Source organism: Hylaeus anthracinus, unplaced genomic scaffold, assembly GCF_026225885.1.
Source record: "Hylaeus anthracinus isolate JK02 unplaced genomic scaffold, UHH_iyHylAnth1.0_haploid 4, whole genome shotgun sequence".
Classification (NCBI taxonomy): Eukaryota; Metazoa; Arthropoda; class Insecta; order Hymenoptera; family Colletidae; genus Hylaeus; species Hylaeus anthracinus.
The window spans coordinates 9,984,585-10,011,920 of NW_026535289.1; the positions used below are offsets into that span (position 1 = coordinate 9,984,585).

At 42.6% G+C, this 27,336-nt stretch overlaps 1 protein-coding gene across 3 annotated transcripts in view; it reads left to right on the top strand.

Moving 5' to 3' along the window:
* The window catches only part of LOC128894757 (uncharacterized), a 356,479-nt gene that overhangs the window by 214,994 nt on the left and 114,149 nt on the right, over positions 1 to 27,336 (top strand). For all 3 annotated transcript variants that reach the window (XM_054156731.1, XM_054156732.1, XM_054156730.1), the window contains exon 7: positions 19,150 to 19,267. In XM_054156731.1, the coding sequence (XP_054012706.1) occupies positions 19,150 to 19,267 (118 nt within the window). The remainder of the gene's footprint in view (positions 1 to 19,149; positions 19,268 to 27,336) is intronic.

Consider the following 27,336-nt stretch of genomic DNA (forward strand, 5'->3'; position numbering starts at 1 on the left):
ATCTTGATGTCACCTTCCCGGTGCTCTCCAGAGCCCCTCGCCATCCTTCTTTCCACCTTTCGTCGGTGACTCCAGGCTGGTGGGATCCAAGGATGTCTAACTGTATCCCCTTAGTTGGCAAAGCTGCCGCTTTGTCGCCGATTAGTTGCACGAAGCTCTCTCGGCGGCGAAGCAGGAAGAAGAAGCGTCCGTGAGCGAGGTAATCGCTGCCACGCAGCATCCGAGAAGGGGCACAGATAGGGGAGAGATAACGACGTCGGGAGTTATCTGTTTTAATTGCCGCGAATGGTAGCCTGTTTTTGCAGCACGATTGAGTGAATTAATCCCCTGCGTCGTTACATCTCGGCGTCTTGTCGCTTTTTGCGAACACGGCGGCATAAGGAAGGTGGTCTGCGACTGTGAGAAGTTTGAGAGCGTTTGCGCTGATCGAAAAATTCTAAAGCGGTAGATGTTATTCCACCGTACTCTGGCTCCTCTTGAATATCTTGGTCTAGTTTTTCATCTTTTTTAAGTGTCTTGACATATTATGTTGACAGATTGTCCTTCTGCTTTTGGACATTCTTCTGGTGTTGTCTCTTCAAACTTCACCAAACATGGTTACTCTAGTTCCTTTACTTCCTATTTTGAGTACTGTATGGTGGTTTATGATACATGTCTTTCTTTTTTATTCTCGTCTTCAGTTTCTTGATATATTGAGTCTAAAAAAGCAAAAAATTTGGTTAATACATTCTGTACGTATGCATGTCCCTATTCCATGTTAACCTCAATATTATTTTATATCTTAGACGTGACTTCTAAAGATAGGTCCACTAAATTACTAAAACAAACAAACTGTTAAATAAATTCTATGGTATATGTATGACAGCCTCTGTATAACTTTAATGTCATTAAATTTTATGTGCCCAGGAGTATTAAACTTCTTACCAAGTGTCAAAGTAACAGGAAGTAGAGCTGGAAAGGTCGTCGTTGCGGAAGTAATTCCCACGCTCAACTGTTTAAACGTGCCGTAGACAATAAGTCTCCACGTACATCAGCGCAAGTAATCCAGCTAAGTAGTTAACACTGCGACAATTTCCACGTCCCCGTGTTTGCGTTTCTGTGCAAACATACTCGACCCTTGCCTAGCTTCTGGTCGTCTGCGCGCTCTTCCGGCAGCTGTTCCCCGCATGATTCTAGCTTCCTATTTAATTAAACTCGAGCATCTTCGCCCAACGCTAACTTCACACGACTTATTCGTCGCTGTGCGACTCTGTTCTTGAAATAAAAAAAAAAAAAATTACCTTACGGTTGCACGTCGGTTTCTTGTTCATTATCGCGAGATACCCCTCGCTAGAACTAGTCTGCTAATTATGATTGCCATAAAACACTCCAACCATGGTTGCTGGGTCTCACAATATAGGTTCTCCCAGACGTTTCCGAAATGTGGGATCGCGTGACTTTGTCGAAGATGGGAGGGAACTCTGAGGCATCCTAATTAGTGGATTCCTCCAGGGCATAAATATGTAAACAGAAATAGCAAATCTAGGAAGATTGGTTCGGATTCGAGCTCGAATCTGTCGAATCAGGCGATAGCGTTACTAATTAGGATCCTTACAATTAGGATCCTTTAAATAGACTGTTCATCTTGTGGGAGTGAGAAGGTTTCATTATCTGATCTGATGAAAATGCTTGAGAAATGGAGAGTTGAGGAGTTCGTGCGTAGATATGGCTGTGCGTGTTTCTAACAGTTTGGAGAATTAAGTTTCCCTTCGATTCGATAATTCAGATCAAATTGATTTCAGATTAGTTTCACATTTATCTTGCAAGTATTGAAATTAAACTTGGATTAGAATTACGCCACTCTTCCTTCTGAGATCCCTTCGGATGGAAAGAGAGTCCAGGTTTAGAGATAGGCTCGCTAACTGTAATCCCGTAGTTGGCAAAGCAGCCTCTTTGTCGCCGATTAGCCAGGTTGAAACGGTGACCGCGCTCGCCTAAAAGAGGCGGGACGTACAGGAAGAGGAAGTGCTGGCGACGTTCGCCAGGATGCAAAACTTAGATGGGCAACATTTTATTTAAATAACAGATAAGGTATTAAATTAAAGTTCTGCAATTTATTCGTGACGCTTATTCCTATGAACAGGTTAATTTTCAATTGTCTATCCTGAAATACTTCATTCTGTAGGGTGTCCCTAAAGTCTGGACACAAAGAAAAAGGTCAACAGAAAATATAAACAGTATATTTTATAATTCAATGTTATTTTGAGGACAGTAAGAAAATAAGAATCCCCAAAACGTTCTCGAGACTGTGCAAAGCCCACTAATTCGTTTCTAAGCAATGCATTAATTAATACGTAATAGAGAAAAAGAAAATGACTGTTTCTTTAAAATAAAATAATAATAATAATATTGTAGAAAAATTAAAAATTCATTCGATGTAACGGTAAAGATTCGTGGTGCAGTGTTGGCAGCTCCATAGCGGTTATCGATGCTCTAACGTATCTTTTCTTCGCTCGGAGGCGTCTGGAAGATCGCGAGGCCTCATCGAGGATACACGCCTTCATTTGCTCTAATTTCTCCGCCCCGTGAAACGCTTTGCTCTCGAGGCGCGATTAAATCGAACCGACGCTAAACGGTCCGGCGAGTTATTAATTTGTTGCTGTTTCCTACTCCATCAGGGACGAGGGTACAAATTACATCGCTGGTAACCGTTTATCAAGAGAAATCTGCGGATCAGAATTTATGCCGACCATTTGTTTCTCGTCCATCACGATCAACAGGTGAGATGATCGCGTGGAAACACTGAAAATTGAAAAATTATCTATCGTTGCAATATTGATATTAATCGATCGAGAGAAAACGCCATGGTTCACCCTCTAAATGGTTAATTTCTTTCACCTTTTCTACATTCCTTAATTCTTTCGTTGTTTTTTGTTTTAATCAGTATAAAGAATTAGGATACATTATGAATATACAATGTAATATAGAAGAGGTGTTAAAAAGAAGTCCAGGGAATTGCTGTTTCACTACTCAACTTTAAATATAGAATACGACCTGATGTTGTTCGTTCCAAGGCACACACTGTGTAATCATCATGGACGAGATAAAAATGTTCTTCCAATTTAAAATTAACTGTACGAAAGCTGTCGTTCTCCCCAGGAATGTTATTATTCGATTCAATTATTCCATAACACTTCAGATTCACCTCAGGACTAAATTAACCACACAATTCTTTTGTATCTCTAGAAATAAAGAACAAAAGTTGGGATCATATCAAATAATTAATTACTCAGAAAGTGGACGAGTTTCCGAAGGAAGCTAAATTGAATGTATCGTCCTATTTTCTCGATTTCACTTTTCGTCGTCGGAGGAGGATCTCTCTTCAGAAAAAGCGGAAATCCATCTCCGGGCTCTGCTCCAGTGGCTCGCACGGGGATCAAGCTAGACCATCTAATTCATGCTCGAGCACACGAGCACGTAATTTAGCCCTAGGAGCTTGCAACGTGAAAGCGATCCGCTCTTTACGGTTGCTTGTTCGACAATAAAGATGTTTGCAGAGCCGTTGACCCGGCGACTTCGATAATCTTCCTCGTCTAAGGCGAATACGCCGGCTCACGACCGTTCTATCATCGTCGTGGTCGGAAAAGTTCACGGATAATTATGAGCACGCCGCGAGAGGCCTAGGGACGAAAGTTTGCGCTTTCGATCAAACAGGGAAAACATCGCGAGCGCTAATTATGTTTGCCGGCTTCGGTGTCTAATCGACGTTGTTAACAATCTTGTTACACGGCCCGAGCGGCGTATTTCAGGCTTTCACGCGGCCAGGTGGCCACCGGCGAGACTCCGCGTTGATGGAAACCAGCAAAATTTATGCGTGGATTAGAGTTTCGAATGGGGCACGGGAGATAAATTGTTCGATTCGCGATGGAGTAGAATTGGAATCTTGGAATAAAATTTATGGACTGTTTATTGGTCTTCGAAGTGTGGAATTGGATATATGTACACTGTTTATTTGGTATAAATTGCAGTTTGGATGATGGAGTGAAATATTCGTGCACTGTTCATGGTAATATAATTCGTAAAACGTGCATAAACGATAGCAAGAGTTGAAACTTCACAGCCTCGCATGATCGCCAATAAATATCTGACTTGTTGTATCTTCTCTCAATTTTTCTAATGATTTTTCTTTATCTTCCTTCTTCGTTCTCTACTAGAAACTAAAATATATACTCACGATGCCGCAACATTGCATAATGGTTTGCGAAAGCTTTGAAGAAGAGGTGAATTGATCTACTACAGATGTAATTATTAATATAGTTTCTACGCGCTAAAGATTCCTTAAGATTAATATAATTTGCTTTATCTCGACATAAGGAACAGACATCCCTAACGTGGTTCGTTCTAAAACCCACCCTGTACAACCGAGCAGAGGTCGTGTAACCGCCATCAATGAATTCGATTAACAACCATTTCGCGGAACCACCATCGAGGAAGCGTTCCATCATCGTTCCCGGTGGCTCAGGAACGGACCCCGTTGAAAAATGGCCCCGGTACCTCCTGGTTAGGCCCCCGTGCATCTAGCGTGGGTGGAACTGACCGCGTGCTCCGGACACGGTGCTGAAAAACCCCCTCCGCGTCTTCGATAATTCATCGAACGAATATTTACATCACCCTTCGGGTTCGAGCCGCGTGGACGAGTTATGATAATGGCCGCACTTATGCAAAGACGGGGCATTAGGCTAATTATCTATGCACGGTTTGCGGTACTTTGTTCATTGTGTTGGCCGTGGACACGACGATAATTGAAGACCTAACGCGACCCGTTCTCGGCCTGGTCATTATTAGTCGCGGCTTGTTAGCGGTGAATTTATATCGGCGATGCCGGCCGATTGCGCGAGACCTAGAACCAAACGGACACGTTCGATAATGTAACAGGTACTCGATGTTACCGGTCGGACTGTTTTATTAGCGGCTCGTCGCGATTCGAATATTAGCATCGACAAGGTGTTCTATTCCTGCCCCAAGTTGTAGTACTCTTGGGCCGATTGCTGTCTAATTGTCGGGAACCTACCATCTGCGTTTATTAAAGTGTTTCAATCATACAGAAATAGTTGAAACACTTATTCTTCTTATTCTATAATTAAAGGGTGTGCTGCAATAAGAAGGTAGATCCATTTGTTTAAATTTTCCTCCTTATTGCGTCACAAGAAAAAGCCATAAAAAGATGGAGCTACCAAAGAAGTAGCACACCCCTCAATTACAATTGCTTTTCTTTCATTCTTACATCTTCTTGTTCGCTCTAAACATAAACATCGTCGCTCTATAGTTTTGATACCGTTTACAGTATCTCTTACACTCATTTGTATATCCCGCTGGCCCCCCAATAGATCGGGTACCTCGGAATTATTTGAATGGATTATTCTTCTGGTTGAGAAGGGGCCATCTCTTCGATGGCCAGAAGAAGCGCCGGTGAAAATTGTTTCGAAAAACAGAGTAAAGGATGTAGGTTTGTTGTATATCGTGTATATCGCGCACGCAGACAGAATTCAGGGTACGACCCAGATCCCAAGGAGCTGTCCGGCTAAGGTTTCGCCGAGGCCAATCGATAATTCCTCCCCGACTGATCGATGCGCCTCGCCCGTTTTCGCGCACCGGCTTTATTCGTCGCGGATTTTCCACGGCACTAATTGCGAAGAATCGGGGGCTCTCTGTTCCTTGCGCGCGCTGGGAACGTCCGAAGCGTTTCGCCGCGACGAGAAAGCGGCGAATTCGACGCCAACGAGGCGACGCTCTTGGATTTCTAGGTTTCTGATTAGAAAATCATCAAGATCGACATTATTGACACCTAGGTTTCTTCTAAATCTCGGTGGAAAAGAAAATCTTCATGGAATAATTTCAGTGGGTAATTGATTTGATTAATTCTAATGGGTAATTGTATTTTAATTTTTCTTGAATTATTATTCCGTTCATTAGGAACTCTTGCATGAGGAATTTTTCGTGTAATATGTTTGTTGGTTTTATTCAGTATAGGATGAAAATCTTAGTCTTAATATTTTTGAATTCCACATGCTTGATATGGAATTTTGCTCATTTATAACCTATCAACGATGAATTTCCGCGAATTCCGCGTTCCGATCGCCGTGAAACGGATGAAGGTTGAAAAGTCCAGGAGCGTTTCGACAAAGGATTCCACGGTGTCCAATTAAAGGAGATATCATGACCGACTTAGAAGCTCGGCACCGCCGATGCTCGCTCTCGAATCTCTTTCACGAGCCACGCCAATGAAACGACACGCGCGATCCTCAATTGGCCGAGTAATTATTCCTTAATCGGGCCGGCCAGGATCTCGAACGGGGCGGTCGTATCGCGGTCAGCGAAACGAGGAATTATCGTTTAATTAATCACGCCGCGAGTCATCACCCGCCGCGACGTACTTTCATTCAATTATTCACGTTTTCTAGGACCGAGACAGATAATCGACCCCCACCACCCCTTGTGCTTGCACTCACTTAGTTTCAAAGTGAGCAAGTAGGAAATGTATCGCACTTAAATTTAAAAATTACTAAAATTCTCGACTTTGAGGGCTTGTACTTTTTTAATTCCTACGAATCTACAAAAGTGATGACTGAAACCCCCTCTAATGTAACGTGGACCACCACATACTTCGGTATCGCAAAAATTCCTTACATCCTTCTCGAACAAAACGATCGATTTGTAGTAGATTAACTTTTCAAGTATTTTTGCCCAACACTGAAATGTTTATAGGTCGGTTTCGTCATCGATCATCGTGCTTTGGATCGCAGCTGCGTTTTTTCCTGTCGATTTATTAACCTTCGGTGAATTTTCTGCGACGCTAATTGCGCGAGCTATACTAAAACGTTCGATGCGCGCCGTGCGAACCGCGGTACGCGGGAAAGCAGTAAACGCGCCCGTACAAACGCACCGTAACGCGCTGGAACGCACGTAGCAATTACATCCCGACGATTTTTCCCGTGACAGGCTCGTAAACGTCAACCGTGGAAAATAAGTCTCGGTTGGTAGTCGGGGCCTCCGAGGAAAATCGGAAAATTACCGTGAACCTTTACGAGGATCGATGGACGATTGTCGAAGACCGTGAAGGAGCCTTGTACTGAAGTCTGAGAAAAAACAATTGGCTGTTCTAGGCCACCTCTGAGACTACGGATGCCGACAGATCGACATTATAAGTAATTTGGAGTGGTAATTGTTACGCGATGTGTTTCCAAGTATTTTATCGAAGGGAAAAATATTTTAACGACCCCACTCTATAACTGGAAATGTCATTCTCGATATAAAGCTTGCAATAAGGAAACATAAATGTCTCAAACCATAAATTATCAGGAACTAGTGCATTGTACAATAAATCATATATCGAAATAGTGTGGGCACGAAAAGGTTAACTGTACCCGTATTATCTGTCACGTTAACATAAAAGACATTTGAACCGAATTCAATGTGTACAAATTACACGTGCAGTTGACCGAGGAAGTAAACCCAAATTGACTGCCCTTTGTGCCAAACGAAGCCAATTGGTAGGTCGCCATAACGACGCCGACGGCAGTAAAATTTATTAGCTTCCCGTAAATTCACCTTGTCAGCGATCAACACCGTCGTGGAAAGTAATGATACTGCAGTGTTCGACCCTCGTCCTTGCTCGCGTGAATATCGCATAAGACAGTGGAGGACGGCTGCTAATCGCACGGAACATCGAATGTCGCGAGGTACGATCGAGACGAAGCGCGACAAAAACCCCCGTGTCGTAATTTAAACAAGCACCGGGGTTCCGTGAAGTCATCCAGCAAAAACGACGTCGATGTTACAGCGAAGGATTTTCAATTTCCTCGATTCATCGACGAAGCATTTAAAACTGTTGACGGTTCTCGAGATCCGTTAATAGACTACGGACGATCATGCGTTACTAAATTACTTGAACCTTGAAACGTTGCTGTTTAATGGAGCTGTGAAGTGTGGCGCAAAAACTTGATCGTTGGAGTGGGTACGAGGAAAGGGGATAGTTGAAGATGTTTGGATAATTTTGAGGAATATGGTTTGAATGTGGGAGCATTCCTACATTGGAACGAAATTATTTGAATATTATTATTTGAATACCATTCTAATATTCCTTCTAAGAAATGAATAAACATTAACATATCTCATCAATACAACACCAGAAAGCAAAACTTTGAAGGGTGGTCTGTTCCTTCAATCCTGAATTAGCCCCACACAAAAAATTTCAATGTGAACACAGTACACAAAAAAAATGAATCCCCTATTATTCGTCACTCGATATTTGTACAAAAATAAATTCAGTCTACCTCACCCTTCGAACCTGAATAAAATGTTCCCTTGTCATAATTAGGAAACAATTGTTTGGCGCTTAGCCACTGCGGTAGTTTCATTTTATAATTATCTGATCCCCGACAACTATCGGATCTCGTACGGTCCGTCGAGCCTCGATGACTTATTCCTAGCGTTAATTGCGCCGATAAGCGAGCACGCGGCCCAGGCGCGTTGCATTGTTTCGAGCGAGCGATCGAGCATCGCGCTCGTAAACTCTGGCCGTGGCGTGCTTAAACATTACACACCTGTACGCCGTTCCTCAACGTCGTTCCTCGTGTATCCCGATTAGGCGATACGGAACGGATCTGGGAGCAGTGAAAGGCCGGGCCGTGTTTTTGGAAGCGAGCGCGAGACCATTTGTGGGAACGACCGCGACGCGATAATTGTGGCGATCTGGAGCAATTCGAATCTCGCTTTTCAAAGGGTAATCGAATTCAATTAGGAAGGCTTTCTGGACCTTCTTTGGGGTTCTAAATGGAGATTGGTATTGGAAGCTTGTGTGTGTAAGATCGTAGAAGTTTGCAGTTCAAAAACTTGCAATATATTAATTTTGCTTGACTGGGTAGAATACTTTTTCTTAGTTTTAATTATGTAAAATATAATTGGAAGAATAGATTTAGAGAAATTTGTTTAAGTCATCTTCGGGGTATTGAGATAATATACATCGATATTTTGTACGTTCTTCTAAACAACGAAAATGAGCGGAGATATACATATATAAATGCTCTTACATTGTATACATTCAAAAAACATGTTTGCAGCAATTTTTGAACAATCATTCTCTTCTGATAACACCCAAAAACTGTCGTTTTCGAACGTCCCTTTCCAGAGCATTTTAATAGTCTTAAAATTTCACCCTCCTTGGTAATTTTTTGTATATCTTTCTATATATTTAAAATGTTATTTATCTGTATCTGGTGGTTGCCAGACCCTACGCATTTCTGAATGCGATAGACGGGCTTTATTTCTCCCCCAGCGCGACCAAGAACGAAGTATCGAGCAGTCGATCCCGAATCGGCGATCAATATAACTGGAAGAGATACTTTCGATCGCTCCTGAGAACGTAACATACGCCCACCCGCCGAAGACCCGTTATCGGCTGCTCTTATCACCGATCTGTGCTCCTGGAACGAGTAGTTCCGCGAAACGCCGTGGCAATCTCGTTTCGTCGGAAAACCGACGCTACAACTGAAAAACTCGTTCAACTGGATCGAAGACAACAGACTCGGTCCACGGTTCTTAGAAATTCCCTGTTGCCTCAGTAAATTATTCTTATTATGTTTTGTTTTTCTATTATATTCGTTTAGCCAACGTCTTCATAGAAATAAGAGTTACTTGAAAAACCATTCTGATATTAAATACCCAACATTTCTCTGCAATTAACTATATCCCACCTAGACTATTCATCCTAAAATAGTTTTTAAAAAACAGTCCAAGCAATTCATCTCTCCTTGGGTTAAATACAGCTCAACACTAACCATTCCTGCTTGTTTAATAATAACAACCCTTCCGCATTTGCAGTCATCCAATTTCCTTTAAATAAGAACAAAAACCAAAGTTTCAAAGAAGAAGACTCCCACCTGACTACCATCTACCTCGAGATACCTCATACGTTCCAAAGCACGATGGAACGATTCCTCGAATCTCATTTTCAAGCATCCTCGCCACCCGATGCGTCATGGAACGTGGTACTTTCATCTCCCTCGGCCGATAGCCTTCGCCCGCCAAGAAAAACGTCGTAGAAACAAGAACGAAAGATGAAAGAGTGAACAGCCCGCGAGAGGAGTTCGCACGGCTCGCATAGGCGCGTGTGCCACTGGACTCATATCAGAAAACTTTCTCAGAAATCCTCATCTCGATCTCGTACGGAAAGTATTCCGTTCGCGCGCGGACGCTGTGCGCGATCGGTCTAGAATGCGCGCGGGCGAGTTCGTGCGTGCCTAACGCGCTCGATCCAATCGTACGGGTGATAACCATAATCACGTAGCGGTCGGGTGTACGGAACGTGTCCGCGGATCGCGCCTCCGCGAGAGGATGTCGGGGTCTGCCTTTCTCCGACTGTATTGACTCAACGTACGTCATGGTTTATGTGCATTCACTATTTATTTTTGGTATTTTTGTAATTTATGGCGAGTCAATGGGAAGCGAGGGTTCATTTTCGCATAAGGAACTGTGGTAGTTGCTCATTTTAATTTTTATGGATTGTCTATTGTTGGTCTGTGCATAATCTGTAATGGGTGATGCAAGGTGCATGGTGTCAAGGGATAGATGGACATGATATAAGCAAGGAAGATTAATTCTGGAAATAAAAATGGATAAAGGTGATGGTATAATAAGACGTGCATGGGGATTGAGACGTGTTTATGACATGTTCACGTATAGAAAGGTCAGTGAATGTTTCATGGAAGGTTCATGATCCTCTTTTACTGATGAATGACAACAGGAATAAATTCACAATAATTCGGAATAAAACAAACGTTACATTTTGGTCAAATAACCTCCTAAAAAATCCTCCTAAAATGACATCCTCTTAAAATTAATTCTAATAATGACTTTGCTATAAGACTAATTATACTAATAAATTGATATGCCCTCTCCCTTTTAAGCACAAAGATACGCAACATACATGTTCTCAGTAGTTTAAACATCAACTTTCCTCACTTCGAGTGGAGTGTAATTAACATTATAGATGCGAACACCTCCCAATTGTTATCGAGTAGATATCTGTAATGACAGCTGTATGCAGCTTATACCTTGGTGAGTCGAAGGTGTCCGCACCTCCAAAGGGGAGAGATTGCTGGGTCCGCCTTTCTCCGTTTCCTCTAGCCTCAGTTTTCGCGCCGAGACGTCCCTGTTTCCGCCTGTGAAGACCCCGTGGCGGCTCCCACGCCCGCGCGAGCCTCGTTATTTACGAGTAGAAACGGAGGGTCGAGGGCGGACCGCGCTGTCCGACGCGAAACGGGACTAGGCTACTAATTGGTGAGCGAATTTTAATCGGTCGAGCCGAGGAACGTGCCTCGGCGCATGATGCAGAGGCGGGAACTCGCTCGACGGATGGACGGATGTATGGGAAACCTCGCGTTCTACATTTCCACGGGATCTGCGCACTCGAGGGGGTCTTTGTTGTGGATAAACAAGTATAATGTATCGAGTAAGCGAAGTACTTCGATGTATTATACACGTAGACGATACTCGTCTACTTGTTGGACGTATAAAATCTTTTTTCAAAAATTGTATCTCGTATCCAAGGTGCTTCCAATGAGTTGCTATAAAGTGGTTGATATGCAAATGGTTGCTTATAAGCAACTGGTGTTAAGAAAGGTAGTTATTCTTGAAGTATTTATTTACTTTCCTTAGCTGAGATCTTACTTTCCTTACTAGATTCTATTCAAACTAACTCATTCCTCAAACATCACTCCTGGGAAATTAAAAACACCACAAACTCAAATAAGTAGAATACATATTTTCACTTCACCCCTTTTTTATAATTCTTGTCTACTTCCACCTATGGGACACCACATAAACTAGTAAATACTTAAAAAAATTCCATCTTCGAGTACCAATAAATAAAAAAGGAATTGACAGTCGACTAAATCAAAGGAGCAATCCAGGCCATCGACAATCGTCTCCTTCCCAACCCTAATCATTCAAATGGCAGCCGCCCACGCTCTCATCACCGCTGGCTTCCGGTTTCTATCGCGTTGCCAGGCCCGAGTTTGCCCAGCCGTTCTCGGTTCTCGTTTCTCGCAGATTGGCTCCCGACTTTTCTCGTTTCGAATGAGTTTTCCTTTACGCTCGCCTGGCGTTCATTTCAGCGAAGGTTAATGATATCGTCGAGTGTTTTCTGTTTCTTTTTCCAGGAACGTTGCACGTTTCCCTTTCGCGGCTCTCGCTTCTCATGGGAGGAAGTCCAGGGCCAATGGCGACCAGTGAATTCGTTTCGCGTTTAATGATCCATTCGGTAGCGTGTTTCTAACGGAGATCCATCCAGCCGCCTACTAATTGGCCGCCCGATCTCTCCAATAGATTCTCTGGAACGGTCACGATAGAAAGATAAGGCCCACGGGCGTGGTTAGGCGTCATTTTAGCGTAGACAGTGTGCGCCGGGGTCGGGTCAAAGGTCGAAATACGCCCACACATTCGCGAAACACAATCTGGGACGGCGACTCCATCGATGGAAAGTTTCAGATAAAAGGCTGCTACTTTGCAGGAACAATCACAGAAAAATTGCTTCGACTCTTTGCTGCTGTGCCAATTTAAAACAATAGCGTGGTCTCGTGGTAGCGTGTGTTCGACACGTCGACTATGGGTGACTGGAAATTTTCATAGGGGAAGTAGGAAAATAATACCGAAGGTACAATTGGGTAATTCTATATTAATTTTTACATCGATCTAAACCTGCACAACATATTTCATTTAACGTGACAATATTCTGTAAAATTCACATGAAAACTGCTCCGCCTATTCTCGAGATCACCTTAAATCTTAAATCTTCATTCCCTTTTCTGAAATTTTGAACTTTCTTGCATTTTCATGTCCTCAAGTAAAATTGTTTCGGAACGAATACACTGTCAATGAACAGTACATACTAATTTCCAAGGCCTAATTCACCTTGCTCAAAAAAGAAAGATACAGCGTTGTCATTTTATTCCTGGAATGCAATGGAAGCTGAAACGTGGCAAAGCCACGCGAAGAAGCAACCGTAGGAATGTTAAACACTTTGTTTCGTAATTTCCGAGCTGATGCCAGAACGATTTGATATATTTACGCGCATGAAATACGGAAACGCGTTACGGAGGCGCCGTCCCGTGCATTCGCCGCTCGGCGCATGATCGACGAGCGGTACGCAGAAGTCGATAGTCTGTCGAAAGGTGAAAGATTGAAGGTTAATAGAGGTCTGGCAATTTTTTCGCATTACCGCGTACATTCGTGCTTAAGTAATGAACGCACGCTGGCCTTTGTGGAAGGACTTTCCGCAAATAAGATGTTCTCGCGGGTATTAATCAACGTTCAACACGTTCCACGGGGTATCTCCGATCGAGTCATCGATCCTAACGACTAACTTCTGTGGGACTCGTCGTTGACGAGTGAAAAATGAATATGTGGAATACGAGGGAATCTAAAATATTACGATGTGCATTAGGTGCGTGTCTCAGCGGTGGGTCTGCAAACTTAGGCGTCGTAGATAATAGATCACAGAGATCTGAGGATCTTCTATCTGTTTTACCTTGTTGACACTAGTTCGCGTTAACGATGGCACAGGTTAATTAGAATTACTATTCAAGGATTTGTTGCTTTTGGCATTTTACAATATGGTGACGAAGAAGATGCTTATTAAAAAGTAGACTCAGTTCAGATGTGACTTACGGATATTTTCCATTTGGGAATAATCAGATTGGATTCGTTGATACTACTCACACAGTTTACTATTTATTTTCTTTTTCTGTTATCCTTCTTGGAAAATTCCTTTTCCTCTAGAAACTAACGTCTGTTCAAAGTCTTTGAAATAAGAAGTAGTAATGCTTCTTCAGGAGAATAGCTTCCAACAGCGAGTTCGTAATCCAAGAATCATTTCTATTTCATAAGATCCCAGGCCCGTCTACCTGTCCGTATCGCGTCGAAATTATAATTGCAGATGTTTTTCGTATTAGCATCAGGGAATTTCCACCGCGGCCATCCATGAGAAACGTAGAGGGAATCGATTATTCCGCGAAGAACGTGGCGATGTGGCTCGGCGACTAATTAAGCGATTATAGCGTCCCGAGCGAGCTAACGAGTGTTAATCCAGAGCCAAGTCGTGCCCGATAGAGCTCGCTAGGGTCAACCTGCCGCACGCTCAGGTGAGCACGACGATAATTTTACTTATCAGTGTGTTTATACGGGGGTCCTCTTCCCGCCGCGATGTAAATAATTGTCCTCGCTCGGGACTACGCTGACCGTCTTCCCATTAGTCTGACTCCAATTAAAATCAATTTCTTTAACACGTTCCAGCGGACACTGATATCTGTTCTCGAAGCCTAGTGGAAATTATGGCAGTCGAGGAATGGTCTGATGAATGGTACGGTGTCATGAAGGAATGCGCCTTCTTCAAATAAATATCTGGATATGTGGGTCAGGAATTTTTCGAATGGCTTTGGGATTCTCTTCTTAATTAATGAAGTGAATCCTGTGGTGTCAGATCTTTTAGATTCGTCGTGTAACAGACAGTGTGCTAAAATTGATGGTTTAATCTTGAGATATGCTAATCCTGAATGGCTACAGAAATCATTTTCTTTATTCGAGGGGATATATTTCTTCATTGCAGCAAGTGTTCGAAGTGTCTTCATTTGGATGCATGCTTCGACATGTTTGCATATGGTTCAGAATTCTAGGCTGTTCCGTTATGCTTCGGGAGAAACTGACTTAATTATCCTCAGCAAAAAGACACTCGAGATAAGTACCTTGTATTACTTGCCTCGTAACTCGGATAGCATTGAATTCTAGATCTATGTTGACATCTTTCATGTCATCAATTTTTTTGATGTTAACCTTTCGAATGAAATAGAATAGAAAAAAAATCAATTTAAGAAAAGACTTTTGTAGCGCTGCCTACGTTTAACGCTTCCTCCGCTCGAGCGACTCGCTAATCGCTTCATTAGTCGCGTCTCGGGAACGTGTAACAGACGCGGGAATCGCGCAGAAGGCGCGACTCCTTCATCGATCATCGACGATGACGCTACCAGACGACACGCGGATTCTTCGCATTGCTGTATTTAACGGTGATTCTAGCGAACGTGCCATGGGGGAATCGATTAGATTCGCTGGAAAAAAAACGCCTTGGGATGCGTGGGTTTTATAGATTTTTCTTATTCAACGGGTTCTTCGATGACGAGGCCGTCGGAGAAGAGACCTTTGTGGCAAAAGAGATTCGCTGGGAGTTATTGATAATTACAGAAGATTTAACGTGATATCAGACATCGGTTCCAAGAAATAATTTGACGATAAGTGGATTATTGATATTGTTTTGTGTTTGAAGACTAGAGAATGTCTAGAGAATGGTGGATGTTACAGAAATGGTCAGTTTTGGGGTAGCTATGGTATTTAAATTATTGATAAGGTATCGGTAAGGTATTGGCACTTTACTTCAAGGAACGGTATTTTCCACTTAAATCAAGTTTCGAAAGAAATATCTATCATCGCTTGAAATACAAACACTACGATTTATCGACGTTGTCACTGCCAAAGGATGTGTCGACAGAATCATATGATACCTATATTAAGAGACCACTTAATTAGCTATCTAAGCTTGAATGTCGACGCACATACGTTCTCGATCGAATAGAAGCCAATCGAAGCAGGAACAGGGGCGAGAAATCGGTGGATCTTCGGGTCGAGGATCTCGGCCACGTACTCAGAAATTACGTATCCAGCGGTCGGGCGATAAATCGAAAAAGCAACGGCTAATGGCACGCACGTTGACGTATCCATCCGACTATCGTTCATCTTTCTCACGAGCCACGAGTAGAACCGCCTCGCGGCTACTCGCGATCCTTCCTCCCCTCCCTCCTGCGTCCTTCCAACCCTTTTTTTTCCTCTTCGTTCTGCCTTACTCCCGGACGAAGAGAAGCCTCGAAGGATCGACGGGGCCGCGAGGAGCTTTCCTCCTCGAACGGTGTGCGTCGTGAGTCGTAAGTACGCTTGATTTACGCTAAAAGCTAAGTCGGCCCAGCGTTCAATCTTTATCGAGGGGGTAATGCGATGATGATGGACGACCGACGATTTGTAGAGGCGGAATGCGCGCCGGGGCAGATATATGCCTGCACCAACGTCGGAACGGTTATTATTGTAACTCGATCTCGGAACGCGCCAAGGAGAAAGCGGAGGAATTCCTCGGGAACGAGCTGATTTCGAGAGGAAGTCGATCGGGAATCGGCGAGGAGGACGTGAGTTCTTCAGGTGGAAGATCCTGGTGTGGGTGATGTTAGGCTATTTTGGGGAAAAATCGTGATTTAAACCTTTCTTGATTCTACCTGGACCACAGCGTAGTTTGATACCACTAAAATCCCCAAGTCCAAAGTAGCATGTCTTCCTCTTCGCTTAGGAAAGTGGCTCGTTTCAAATTTGAAACATTGAAACCCTATATTTTATAGAAAACCTATGAATTCAGACAAATCATGACTTAAACCACCTCTAATTCTTCCTGGACAACAACATAATCCAACATCATCAAAGTCCCTGAGTGTGAAGTGGCCTAAACGAGGTGATTCTAGAAAACATACTAGCTTCTGCGGACAGCTGCGAGTCATAAGCATCCCAGAGGATTACAATGGTGAAAACTCGGTGTCTCTGGGGCATGAACCTACAGACAATACCATTACTATAATACTCTTACCACGACGAATAATAATAACCTGCGCTTCCTCCTTCTTGCCCCGGAAGACGCGGCTCGTTTCAACGTTCCGATATCGACGCTCGTTGTCGACAAAAACCGCGGAGCTTGTTCCTGGCGGCTCGAGGTGAATGTGTGAAAACGTCCATCGGACATCGTGCTCCTCGTGACAGCGATGCCAGTCTCCGAGCTGCAGGCAGTCCTAGGCTTTAACGTCTTCATCGCGCGGTGAAACCGCTCGCGGAAGGCCAAGTAATCGATCGGTTATGGTAATCCGAGCGGCGCGCTTGGATCCTTTAAAAAAAAAAAGGTCGCGACTGGCGTCCAAGCGTGCTCTTGCATTTCCTTGCTTCGAGAAATCACGCTGACGAGTGTTCGATGTTTACGAGTCGATTAACGTGCGCCGTTCTCTCGATCGTTTCCCGATTTTGTACACAGCCTGCGGGGCGCCTTCGCGTATTTCCATGGAAAACGTGCATGTTGCATTCGTTCGCGTCTCGGTGAAGAAATCGAGGAAGTAAATCCTTCGGCAGGTGCCTCGAATCGAAGTTCGTACTTCGCGGAGAGTAAGTGAATGCGCGTTGAGTAGCGGGCCCGATATTTTTCTTATTTTATGACTGAAACTTTGCGAAAGTTTTATAATTATGTTCTGCGTAGGAAATGATTGGGATTTGTGTACTTTCATTCTCGGATATTGACCATTTACAGGAGATATTAGATTCCTCATATTAAGAATGGGGAGTTTGATTTTCATTTCCCGAGGGGGAATAATTATTCCTGATCGTAGTATCATATTCTGTGACAGACAATGAAGAAAAGTCATGATCACCCACACCTTGGCAACCTAGCCAATGAAATGTTGCCGCTGGCAAGCGTCCTCTTCTTTATTGCGCGTTTCCTACTTTATTACAAACTGGTACTTCCTTCGTTTCTTCTATCCGTTACGTATCTGCTCGGGTCTACGATAAAACCAGTTTAGGACTCGCTGGGTGGCTAGGTAGCTGCTATTCATCCCGAGTCGCTAAATCGAACGGATGCAATCATCGCAAATATCTTCAAACTAACGCGCCTATGTACAAAGCACCTATAATCAAAGGAATAGGATCATAGCTCTGAAAATAAAGATGTCGCAATTTCCTTGGATTTCCTGAAAAATTTTATAGAAAATGCACTTTTTGCTAGAAAGAAAATAAAACAGCTCCCTCTTCTGCGAAACCAACACTTTAATAAATCTCGTGCTGAGTCAACTTATAAAACACTCATATTAAAAAAAATATATATATTTCCTACTCTTCGAGGTCCACGTAAACATTGTATAAAAGAACTCCGGATCTGCATTCATTTCCTAGGAAATAATTTTCAAAGAGGACTGATAACCCAGATCTAACCAAAACGATTCTAACTTCTACCGAAGGTTAACAAATTCCGCGACACCAGCCGTTAAATTGACATTATTAAATGATCATAATTGAAACCTGCAGCTTCCACGAGCGTGCTATGCTCGGTATCGTTTCATCACGCAACGATGACGAGCTTGTAAAGCAGCGTCGCTCGTGAGCCAAGGGGACTCCGATCCCAAGCGATACGAGCATCGACGTTCGGGCCTCGGTCACGATTAAGACAATAAGATTTTACGATGTCTCCTATTTCACGTTATCCGCGGCAGATCTGACCGTGTACGAAATGTTATTACATTTTCATCGTTACTCCCGCTTTTGTAACCCGAAGATTTTGCTCGAAGATGACCTACTCCCGCGCGATAGGCGCACTGCTAAAAGCCGATCGTTTAATAACTTACTACGTTGGGAGATTACGATCTGCCGCTGGTACACGACGAATCGGATCACGGCCTGTAATCAAATGCTGTTACCGACTTTTATTACGCCGCTGATGCGACTCGCGGCGAGATCATTCGTGAGCGCGTCTTCTTTCCGCGAGAGTGGAGCGTGGGCTGTTGAGAATAATGCATCCGAGAGGCACGCTTCGAACGATCGTGTTTATAGCAAGATGAGTGGACCTAATTCTGAGGTCTACGATCGGTGGTCGACATTTTTAATTTGTTTTATTAATAGGTTTATTGAGAGTTTGGTAGAAATATTATTTAAAGCGCAAAGGTTTGTGATCAAATAGAATACAAGAGAATCTTAATATAATAATTTGAAAGATAATATTTCTTGGTCCTTACTACTTTTCTAATTTACATTTTTAGTCTTGGAGCAAGTGCAGGGTACATGTATTTAATACAAGGGAATTCAAAGAAAAATGTGAATATTGTTGCGCAACTTAAGATAAATACGTGTAAACTTAAGCAAGGGTATTTGTATTGGTTCCAAGAAACTATATGTGAAGGAAAATTCATATGTATCAAATAAGAGTGAGACTTCAGCATAGGTATGACGACTCGTTATGTGACTATTAATTAATCGTTTATCGTCTGTTTGCAGGATGCACGGACGCGAGTGGCAGGCCTGTTCTCGAGTTCGAGGATTACCCCTCTAGATGGGATGCCCTCTGCGTTAAGGAGGTGTCGTCGTTTCTCCTCTACCTCGCCCGTTTACCCAGGTATTTTTTACGCAACTGTTCATTAACGTTCACAATTCTTAATCGATTCAGCTTTTATTCCAATCTTCTAACTCTTTGCATTTTGAGAATTTTCTGCTGTCATTATTGAAAATTAAGAGTGTCCCTTCTCATAAAAAATATCATTAAAGTTTTGCTTATTCACATCGTTAATTCAGTATGTGTTACCTTGAATAAAACTATGAATATAAAAATATGTATGACTTTGCAACGATCGCTGTGAAATACAAGGAGTTAAAGTCTTTTGAATAGTTGTTTAAGAATATTTACCTATTTGAAAATTTAGTTTGATATTCAGGAAGTGTCCTCCTTGGCATGTCTTAAAATTGTTTAGTATTATCCAGTCATAAATAGTGGAGTATTTCCAACTATCTTTAACTATTAGTGTTCGATACTGGTAGTAATACCACTCATTGAAATCACCACTCTCACGTGTCTTAATTAATGTCACTTTCACAATTTTATTAAGCGAAAAACAGTAGTCCTATCGATCTAAACTTTCTATCGTACAATTTACGACTCATTGCCTTGTAATTATAAAAATTTAAAGTTTCCTATCTTAAAAATCATAGAACTTATTTTCTAAACGATCAAACATGATCTTCGCTGTCAAAATCACGTTCGTTTTATTATCCGAATCCTCGAGTAAAGAAAATGTAACATTGCCCCACTTTTGGATTACTCAAAGCTGGATTACGTTAAGATAGCCAGTGCCAATTTGTTCAAGCTTTCATGTACGAACACTGTACGCGTTCATGGCGGGAAACTTTTATCGCTGTCGGACATTGTGCTCAAAATGAACGATTTATTACCCCCTGTCCGCGGATTTGCCCATGGTCCTCAAAATAATGACTGCAATCGGCCGCCATGGAATTGCCAATTTATTTATTAATCTTTCGCCGACGGAGGAACAAGCGCGCGCGCGTGTGCACTTTCCGACAAATAAACGTGATCGACGCCTGTTTTCGTAATGATTATAATTTTCCGCGGCCGTGACATCCACGACACGCCCACTATAATCACAGACGAGGTGCAAAATCGCGGCTTGTGTATCGTTTCTGGCCGACATCGTAGCCGCAACTACGAATTTCCTAGCGAAACGCGCGCGCCCCTGCCTTCCATCGACCGGCACGGTCATCAATTAGCCGCGGATACGACGTTTTTCTAATTAATCTCGCCCCGACCTCGGCTGGAAAGCCAATCAGAAACGCGGAAAAAATTGATATCGCTCGTAATTGCAGCGTGCCGCGCGCGATAATTTAATTACGTTGATAAACAGCCGTCTGCGCGGGGATCAATTGATTCTGGGTGAAGAGGAGCAACAAAGTGTTTGCCGATGTCAGGCGAATATTCGATTGAACGTATTCATTTTAACTATAACTTTGATTCGTCTCGTTTACTGGTTGGATATGGACAAAGGTGACACATTTTTGTATCGCAGTTTTGGAAACTTGGTATTTTGTTGAGAAGGGTGAGATACCACCAGCGTGACTTTTATTAATATGGTTCATTCACATGGGACTTAATACTTGTAATTATAGAAAAAATAACAGACGCTATTAAATTCTCGATCATTTTATAATGCACAAAGTACTAACTATAATTTTCTGCTCTATCATTAAAAGTGAGAACCAGCAAAAATCAACATAACAACCGTTAACGTGTAGTTCGAGAGTCACGCGAGATGATCACCCGACGTGCATTAGCTCGTACCCGCAGGAGCAGGTGTCGCCGTTCTCCGAGGAAAATTCTTTTCTCGTTGCCGTGAATATTCGATCCTATCGACGGGACATTAAAACCGCGTTTACGGCGTGTTCCGAGCGGCTGAATAAAAGCGGGACGAGAAAGGCGGTAAATCATGCGCCACTTAACGCGTTGGAATAGAATTTTGAATAACGATCGTCCATTATCGTGGCATCGAGGAAAGTGAACACAAGGAAACTGAATATATATTCCAGATTACATAATACGCTCCATTGTTCGGAGAAAGTGCATATTTCATTGATAAGAATCGGCATAACGCCAATTTATTTTATCGGTATCCCTGCCGTTCCGTTTATCTGCGCAGCGTCTCTCGATCGACCGTGCCGGGATCGCGGTACCGATTCTTCGTCGTCTGAGCACCGACAATCGAACGCCGACAATGCAGTTTCCTGATCGAGAATCGTGTCTACCGAAAACCATGTTGACTTTTCTAAAATATTGTACTTCAGATTACATTTCTTGGAAAATATCACAAATATTTGATGACCAGGGACGTTGACAAGAGTGGCTCAACAACCGATACACTCGAGAAAATCTGTAGAAACTAATTAGGACGGTGAATTTTTTTTTGATTTGGAAAAGTTTAGAGGAATTTAGGGAGAAGAGAAACTAAGAATTGAGATTTAGTATTTAATTTTCTTTTAATGTTGAGTATGGTTTGAGAGATATTAACAAACAAATGAAATGTTAGAGATTTTTGAAAAGGATGCTTTCAACTGTGAGACCGTGTCTTTAATAACAATGGAAAATAGCAAAGTAGTTGGTTTCACTTGTATATAGCTTGTTTCTGCGAAACTTGAGAAAGTACCTACCAACCACGCATTAAAGTCTCCCGTGCGTTGGGACACTAATTCCCTTCCAATTCTTGAAACGTCTGATTTTCCATCTTGAAAATGGTCAGAAATGTTTGTTTTGACTATTAGAAGAATGTTTAAACTATCCACATTGCGCAGCTTCCACGTTAAAAATTCACAAAACTTTTATCAGAAACCAGATTTTGGATGAAACATTGTCCAGAGTCGATCGCAAAGGATGCAGTCGGTGCTCCACGCGGCGACGTACTCGGCTGACTCGTTTAGCCGCCATTGGTATGCTCTCCGACTCATAAAACATATCACGCGCGATAGCCACGGCAGCCTATTGCGGTATCGTTCATCGCGCGGCTTTATGGTGCCCCGTGCAACCGTCCACTCGAGTCCCAACGAGGCCTCCTGAAACGATCCAGGAGGAAGCTCGAGAAGAGAGAGGATGGCCGGCTCGGACCGACGATATTCCGCTCCAGGCTTCTCTCGAGAAACGTCTCGTTCTATCTTTCGGCATCTTTGAGGCGGTTTCCGCGTGCGTTCCTCTCGGAGAGGAAAAACCAGCTCAGAAAGTTTCGCGATTCGGTCGCGATATAGTGGCGAGACTCTCGAACCAATTTCCAAGCTGAGTTTCACCGACGTCGACGGTGGCGAGTCGTAAATAAATAATCTAACTGTTAGATATTAAACATTTGGCAGGTTTTGATTTTCGTCGTTGGTCCTCTTTGGTTAATTTATTGTAAGGAATCAATGGATAGAGATTTTTGGTACTATAAGTTCTTACATTAGGAGGACCAGAAAGTAATGTCGTTTTTGCGAATGATCAGGTATTGAAAATTTGCACACTAAATGGAAAAAAATGGTTGATAACGACAATGATTACATAATTGATTAATATTATAAGTATTTAGACACTTTAGTTAGTTAGTTTAGTTAGTGTTGAACTTCTAACTTCATACAGGATCGAATTATGAATATGAAAAGACATCTATGTCTAACCAAAACATGCGTGAACTCATTTTATTTCAATATTAGACTTATGTAGGAAAAAATCAGCCCGAGTAATGTTCCTCGTCATTCTGAAAAGTCCAGCATGTAGCTCAGTTAAGGAAGACTGGATAGTCATCGTTCGCTTATTACATTAGCAGGCCTAACCCTCTGCGCAAAAATATTTAGCATCTATACGCACGGAATAGGTACAATCCTACATCTCTTGTCGAAGATTTCCCACGATTTCTCGAAACAATCGCAGCATCCCCGAAACGGGCACGCGGAAGGTCCCGAGGTTGCGAAACGTTCTGGTCGCCACGGTCAATACGCATCCATTATTACCGGTAACGTCGATAATTTTCCAGCATCAGAGGAAGAAAGCTAAGCGCGTACCCCGACACACGCGAGCCGAAGCGGAATCCGCCGACGAAAGCTAACAGTGTCATAATGATCCTCTGAGCGGAACACGATCGCTATAAATCAGCGTACCGGTTACGCGGGATTCATTAGCATTTTTTGCCAATCCCTCTAACCGGCGGCGCTCGACGCAGTGGGAAAGCGCAAAACCGACGTTGACATAGCGCCGAGTCGGTCTATCGGTGGCAGATTATTCGCGGATAGAGACCGTGCCGCCGAGGATTATTTATTTCCCCGACCGCGGCGAACAACAAAACCGCGAATCTCCGCGTGAAACCGAGCGATGAATTTTCACACACATTCCCCGGCGCGCGTTTCCCGACGTTTTCCTCATTCTTGGCTTTGTCCCTCGCTCTTATCGTTCCCAAACCTGGGATCAATGTTACTCCCAATCGGGAATGCCTTGGTTTGTGTAATATCGTTTCGACGTAGCCTTTGAAAATGGTGTTTGGAAAAAGTAGGATTTTATTTTGAAATATTTAATTTTCGTTTGAGTTAAAGTTGTCGATAGTTGACGCTATCAATTAAAATTGTTTTGAGTAAGTAAACTGTGGTAGTGGTGTCTCCAACAGTAGGACGTTTTTCATTTGCTTTTCATTTAAGGTAAAGGCATCGATAGTTGACGCTGTCAATTAAAATTTTCTTCAATAAGTAAACTATGACAGTAGTACCTCCAACAGTAGGACGTTTCTGATTCGTTTACGTTTAATGTAAAAGCATCCATACTTATCATTACCAATTAAAATTTTCTTGAATAGGGAAATTATGACAGCAGTGTCTCCAACAGTGTTAAGGACGTTTACCTTTGGGGTTTCCTTACTGTTTATAGGCTTCACATATCCAGAGTATCTAACTTGGGTGAAGGTGAAATGGCGAAAGTTCTGGAACACGCCAACACACGCACCGAGCGAGCACGCGCGCGATTCCGATCAGGGTGAATGTTTCACGGGCCGCCGAAAGACAACGCGCGAATTATGGCAGACGATCGCGAACGCACGATAACGGGTCAACGCCGTGTGTATCCAGATTTCAGCGAGAGCTGTTCTCACGAGACGTCGAGTTCTCGCTTTTGTGCTCACGCGGGAACTGCTCGCCCTTTGTGAATCGTCTGTTGAACGATTTATGCCGCGAACTGACGAATGGACCTCTTGTACTCGCGGTGAATTGTCGTTGGAATTGGAAATGCACGGGTTAGTTCAACAGTTTATGCTCCTTGTGTGAATGTAGCCTGGAACTTTTTTTAGTGGAGACAAATTAGTTTTGAAGTATTTGATATTGAAACTATCGAGGATAATAGAAGCTGTTAGGGATATCGGTGTATCTTTGGGGTTAGAGAAATAAAGTCCATTTTGGTAGTATGTAATTCAATAAATGTATATCAAAATTCAAATGTGACTTCGAATTTTTCTGAAAAATTGCCACGAACTTTCAGGACAACCCAATAGCTTAAATTCTATTTTAATAATTGTTTGAAAAAATTGTAGCAACAGTTAGTAAGGAAACATGATAGGTCCATATCTCCAACACCTTTACTAAAAAGCTATATTAGACTAGTGTCCCATACAAAAAATATCACCACGATAATTCAACTTTCTAATTAACAAATAGACTCTTCCTAGTCACCTTCGATACCAAAACGGTATTAAATTAAGACAAAATCTTTTCACTACCCTTTCTTCGAAACTCCATTAGCCAGAAGTAACTAGTACTACTATTTTCGTTGGTTTCAACCCAGTTTCCTCTACTTCTAATCTTATCTAAGCCATTTGGCTCCTGCCGCGTCCAATTACATTGATCAGAAACCAACGACGTATTCCAGCTGTCGGTCAATACGATCATCGAGGGGTGTGGGGACGAGGAAAACACGAGAACAGGAGGAAAAGAGAGGCTCCGAAGGTAGATACGATCTTGGATGTGGGTCGACAAACTGCAGTTCCAGATCTTCGTCCCGGGGGGAAAAGCGAGATAGCGACGAGGGACGTTTCGCCAAACCAGTTACCGTTACCGTCGATCGCGCGAGGGTGGCTGAGAGGGGCGGGACGTGGACCAGGGGATATCACGGTTCGAAGGGGGCACGGGGGGAGAGAAGGCCTACGGGGCCAGTATAAAAGGATTGATGCACGTCCATAACTCATGCAGAAACGCGGTCAGGTGCACAACTGGATCAACCAGAGATCCCCCGCGATCCTATCGTCCTGCGATCTGCTTCGTGACTCCCTCTCGCGCGATACGCGATACGGCGAGGTGCTGGCTTGCCAGGATAGCTGCGCCAGGCATCATTGTTGCCGACTAATTGTTATCTGAGAATGCTGGATGGATTAAGAGACTACGCGAAGGGGAGAGTTTGACTTTGGGACTGCAGTCGAGTTCAAAATAGAGTTAAAAATCGATTTTAGAGAATTATTTTGGTGGGGTGATTCAGGCCTGAGTTAGGTTTCGATTGATGGGTATTTTTACTGATAATCATTTGTTTTGGGAAGTTTCAGAAGTTTCATATGGAGCTGGTTTGGTGGAATGGGAAACAAATTCAAAAACCATCATTTTATTAGTATTCAAGGAGTACAGGATTGTAGTCACCCAAATTCGTTGTTAATGAATGATAAATAATTTATTTAAGTTCATAGTTAAAAAAAAAGAGTGCATAGTCTCCAGGCAACGTCCTGAAATAACCTATTGCTTAATTCCTTTTTCACAAATTCACAGGAGTAAATCTTAAAAAAATTATATAATATTCAGTACGTCAATAAACATTAACATTAAGAAAATATAAACAGTTTCCAGAGCGATCCAAGTAATTTTCTTAATTCAATTCGCTCGCTTTCAGAGCGCAGTAGATATATAAAAAAAATCCTTGCTATACTTCCGCATAGAAATATTCATCATTATATTCAATTAAAACTATCGCGTAGTTAGATCGCTCCGAAGAACACTTAGATCCAGTTGTTCGCAGCGAGAGCAAAAAGAGAGATTGACATTTAAGTCTTTCGCGCGCATTAAAGTTAATATCGCCGCGAAGTGAAAGATTGAAATGCTTATCAACGAATTACAATACATAACTTAGACCTTTCATGGAAAGGTTAACAAGAACATCACGAACATTGCATAGAAGGCATAAATTTTACAGAAGCCTAAGCAACCGTGATCCATTCTAGTACTAAAAGTAGCTCTCCAAGATGAATGTACGCTGACGGCCTCCATTACGGTGTTACCTTTCTCCGACGTTATTTACCCAAGAGACTGCTCGATGCATCCCGTGCTTACCGATTCCTCGAGTCTGTCAATCGTGAACGTCCGACGCGAGGAAGTAACGATCACGATTCGTGCTTCTTATTCTCCAATCATCCCAGGCGATCATTGAGTAGCAGATACAGCAAAAAGTTCACGTACCGGGAGTTCTGCTGTTCCTATTCTTTTCTCGTGAAACGTGTTGTTGAAATTATTAACATTATACGCCTAATTGTCATTGTCACCATCCTTGAGTAGAAGTTAAACGATAGTAATGTTCCAAATCTCGACAAAAGTGCAGTTAATGATTCTGGTAGTCTCAGACATTTTTTCAAAGAACCCCTGAACGTTTCAAAACAGTTAAAAAAATAATGTGCACGTTGGGAGTAGAATGACACCCTAAAAAATTCGAATTAAAGTATCGAGTGCAACTTGGAACACTTCGACTTCTGTTAAATACAAAATCCCCAATCGAAAAGAATAAACTCAAAGAAATTGACTTCGAAATTTCGAGTAATTCTACTTTTGTTAAATACAAGATCCCAGTGGAAAAGAATAAATTCAAAGAAATTCATTTCGAATTTTCCAACAAGTAATTCTATCTCTACCAGACATACCATTTTCCATCATCACGTTCACCAGCTGTCCATAAAATCGTGGGAGTCCTTGCGACTCCTCTTTGCTTTCTCGTGCGTTCCAAGATTTGATCGCCGCGCGCGTAATTCCTACCAAGGATGAAGTCAGCCGCATAAAGTCTTCGCCTCCTCTTATTAGGACATCTGCAATTTCAATGGTAAGATTTGTATGCTGATCAGGTGCGGTGGTTATATTAAGAGGCCGGTACAACGTTTC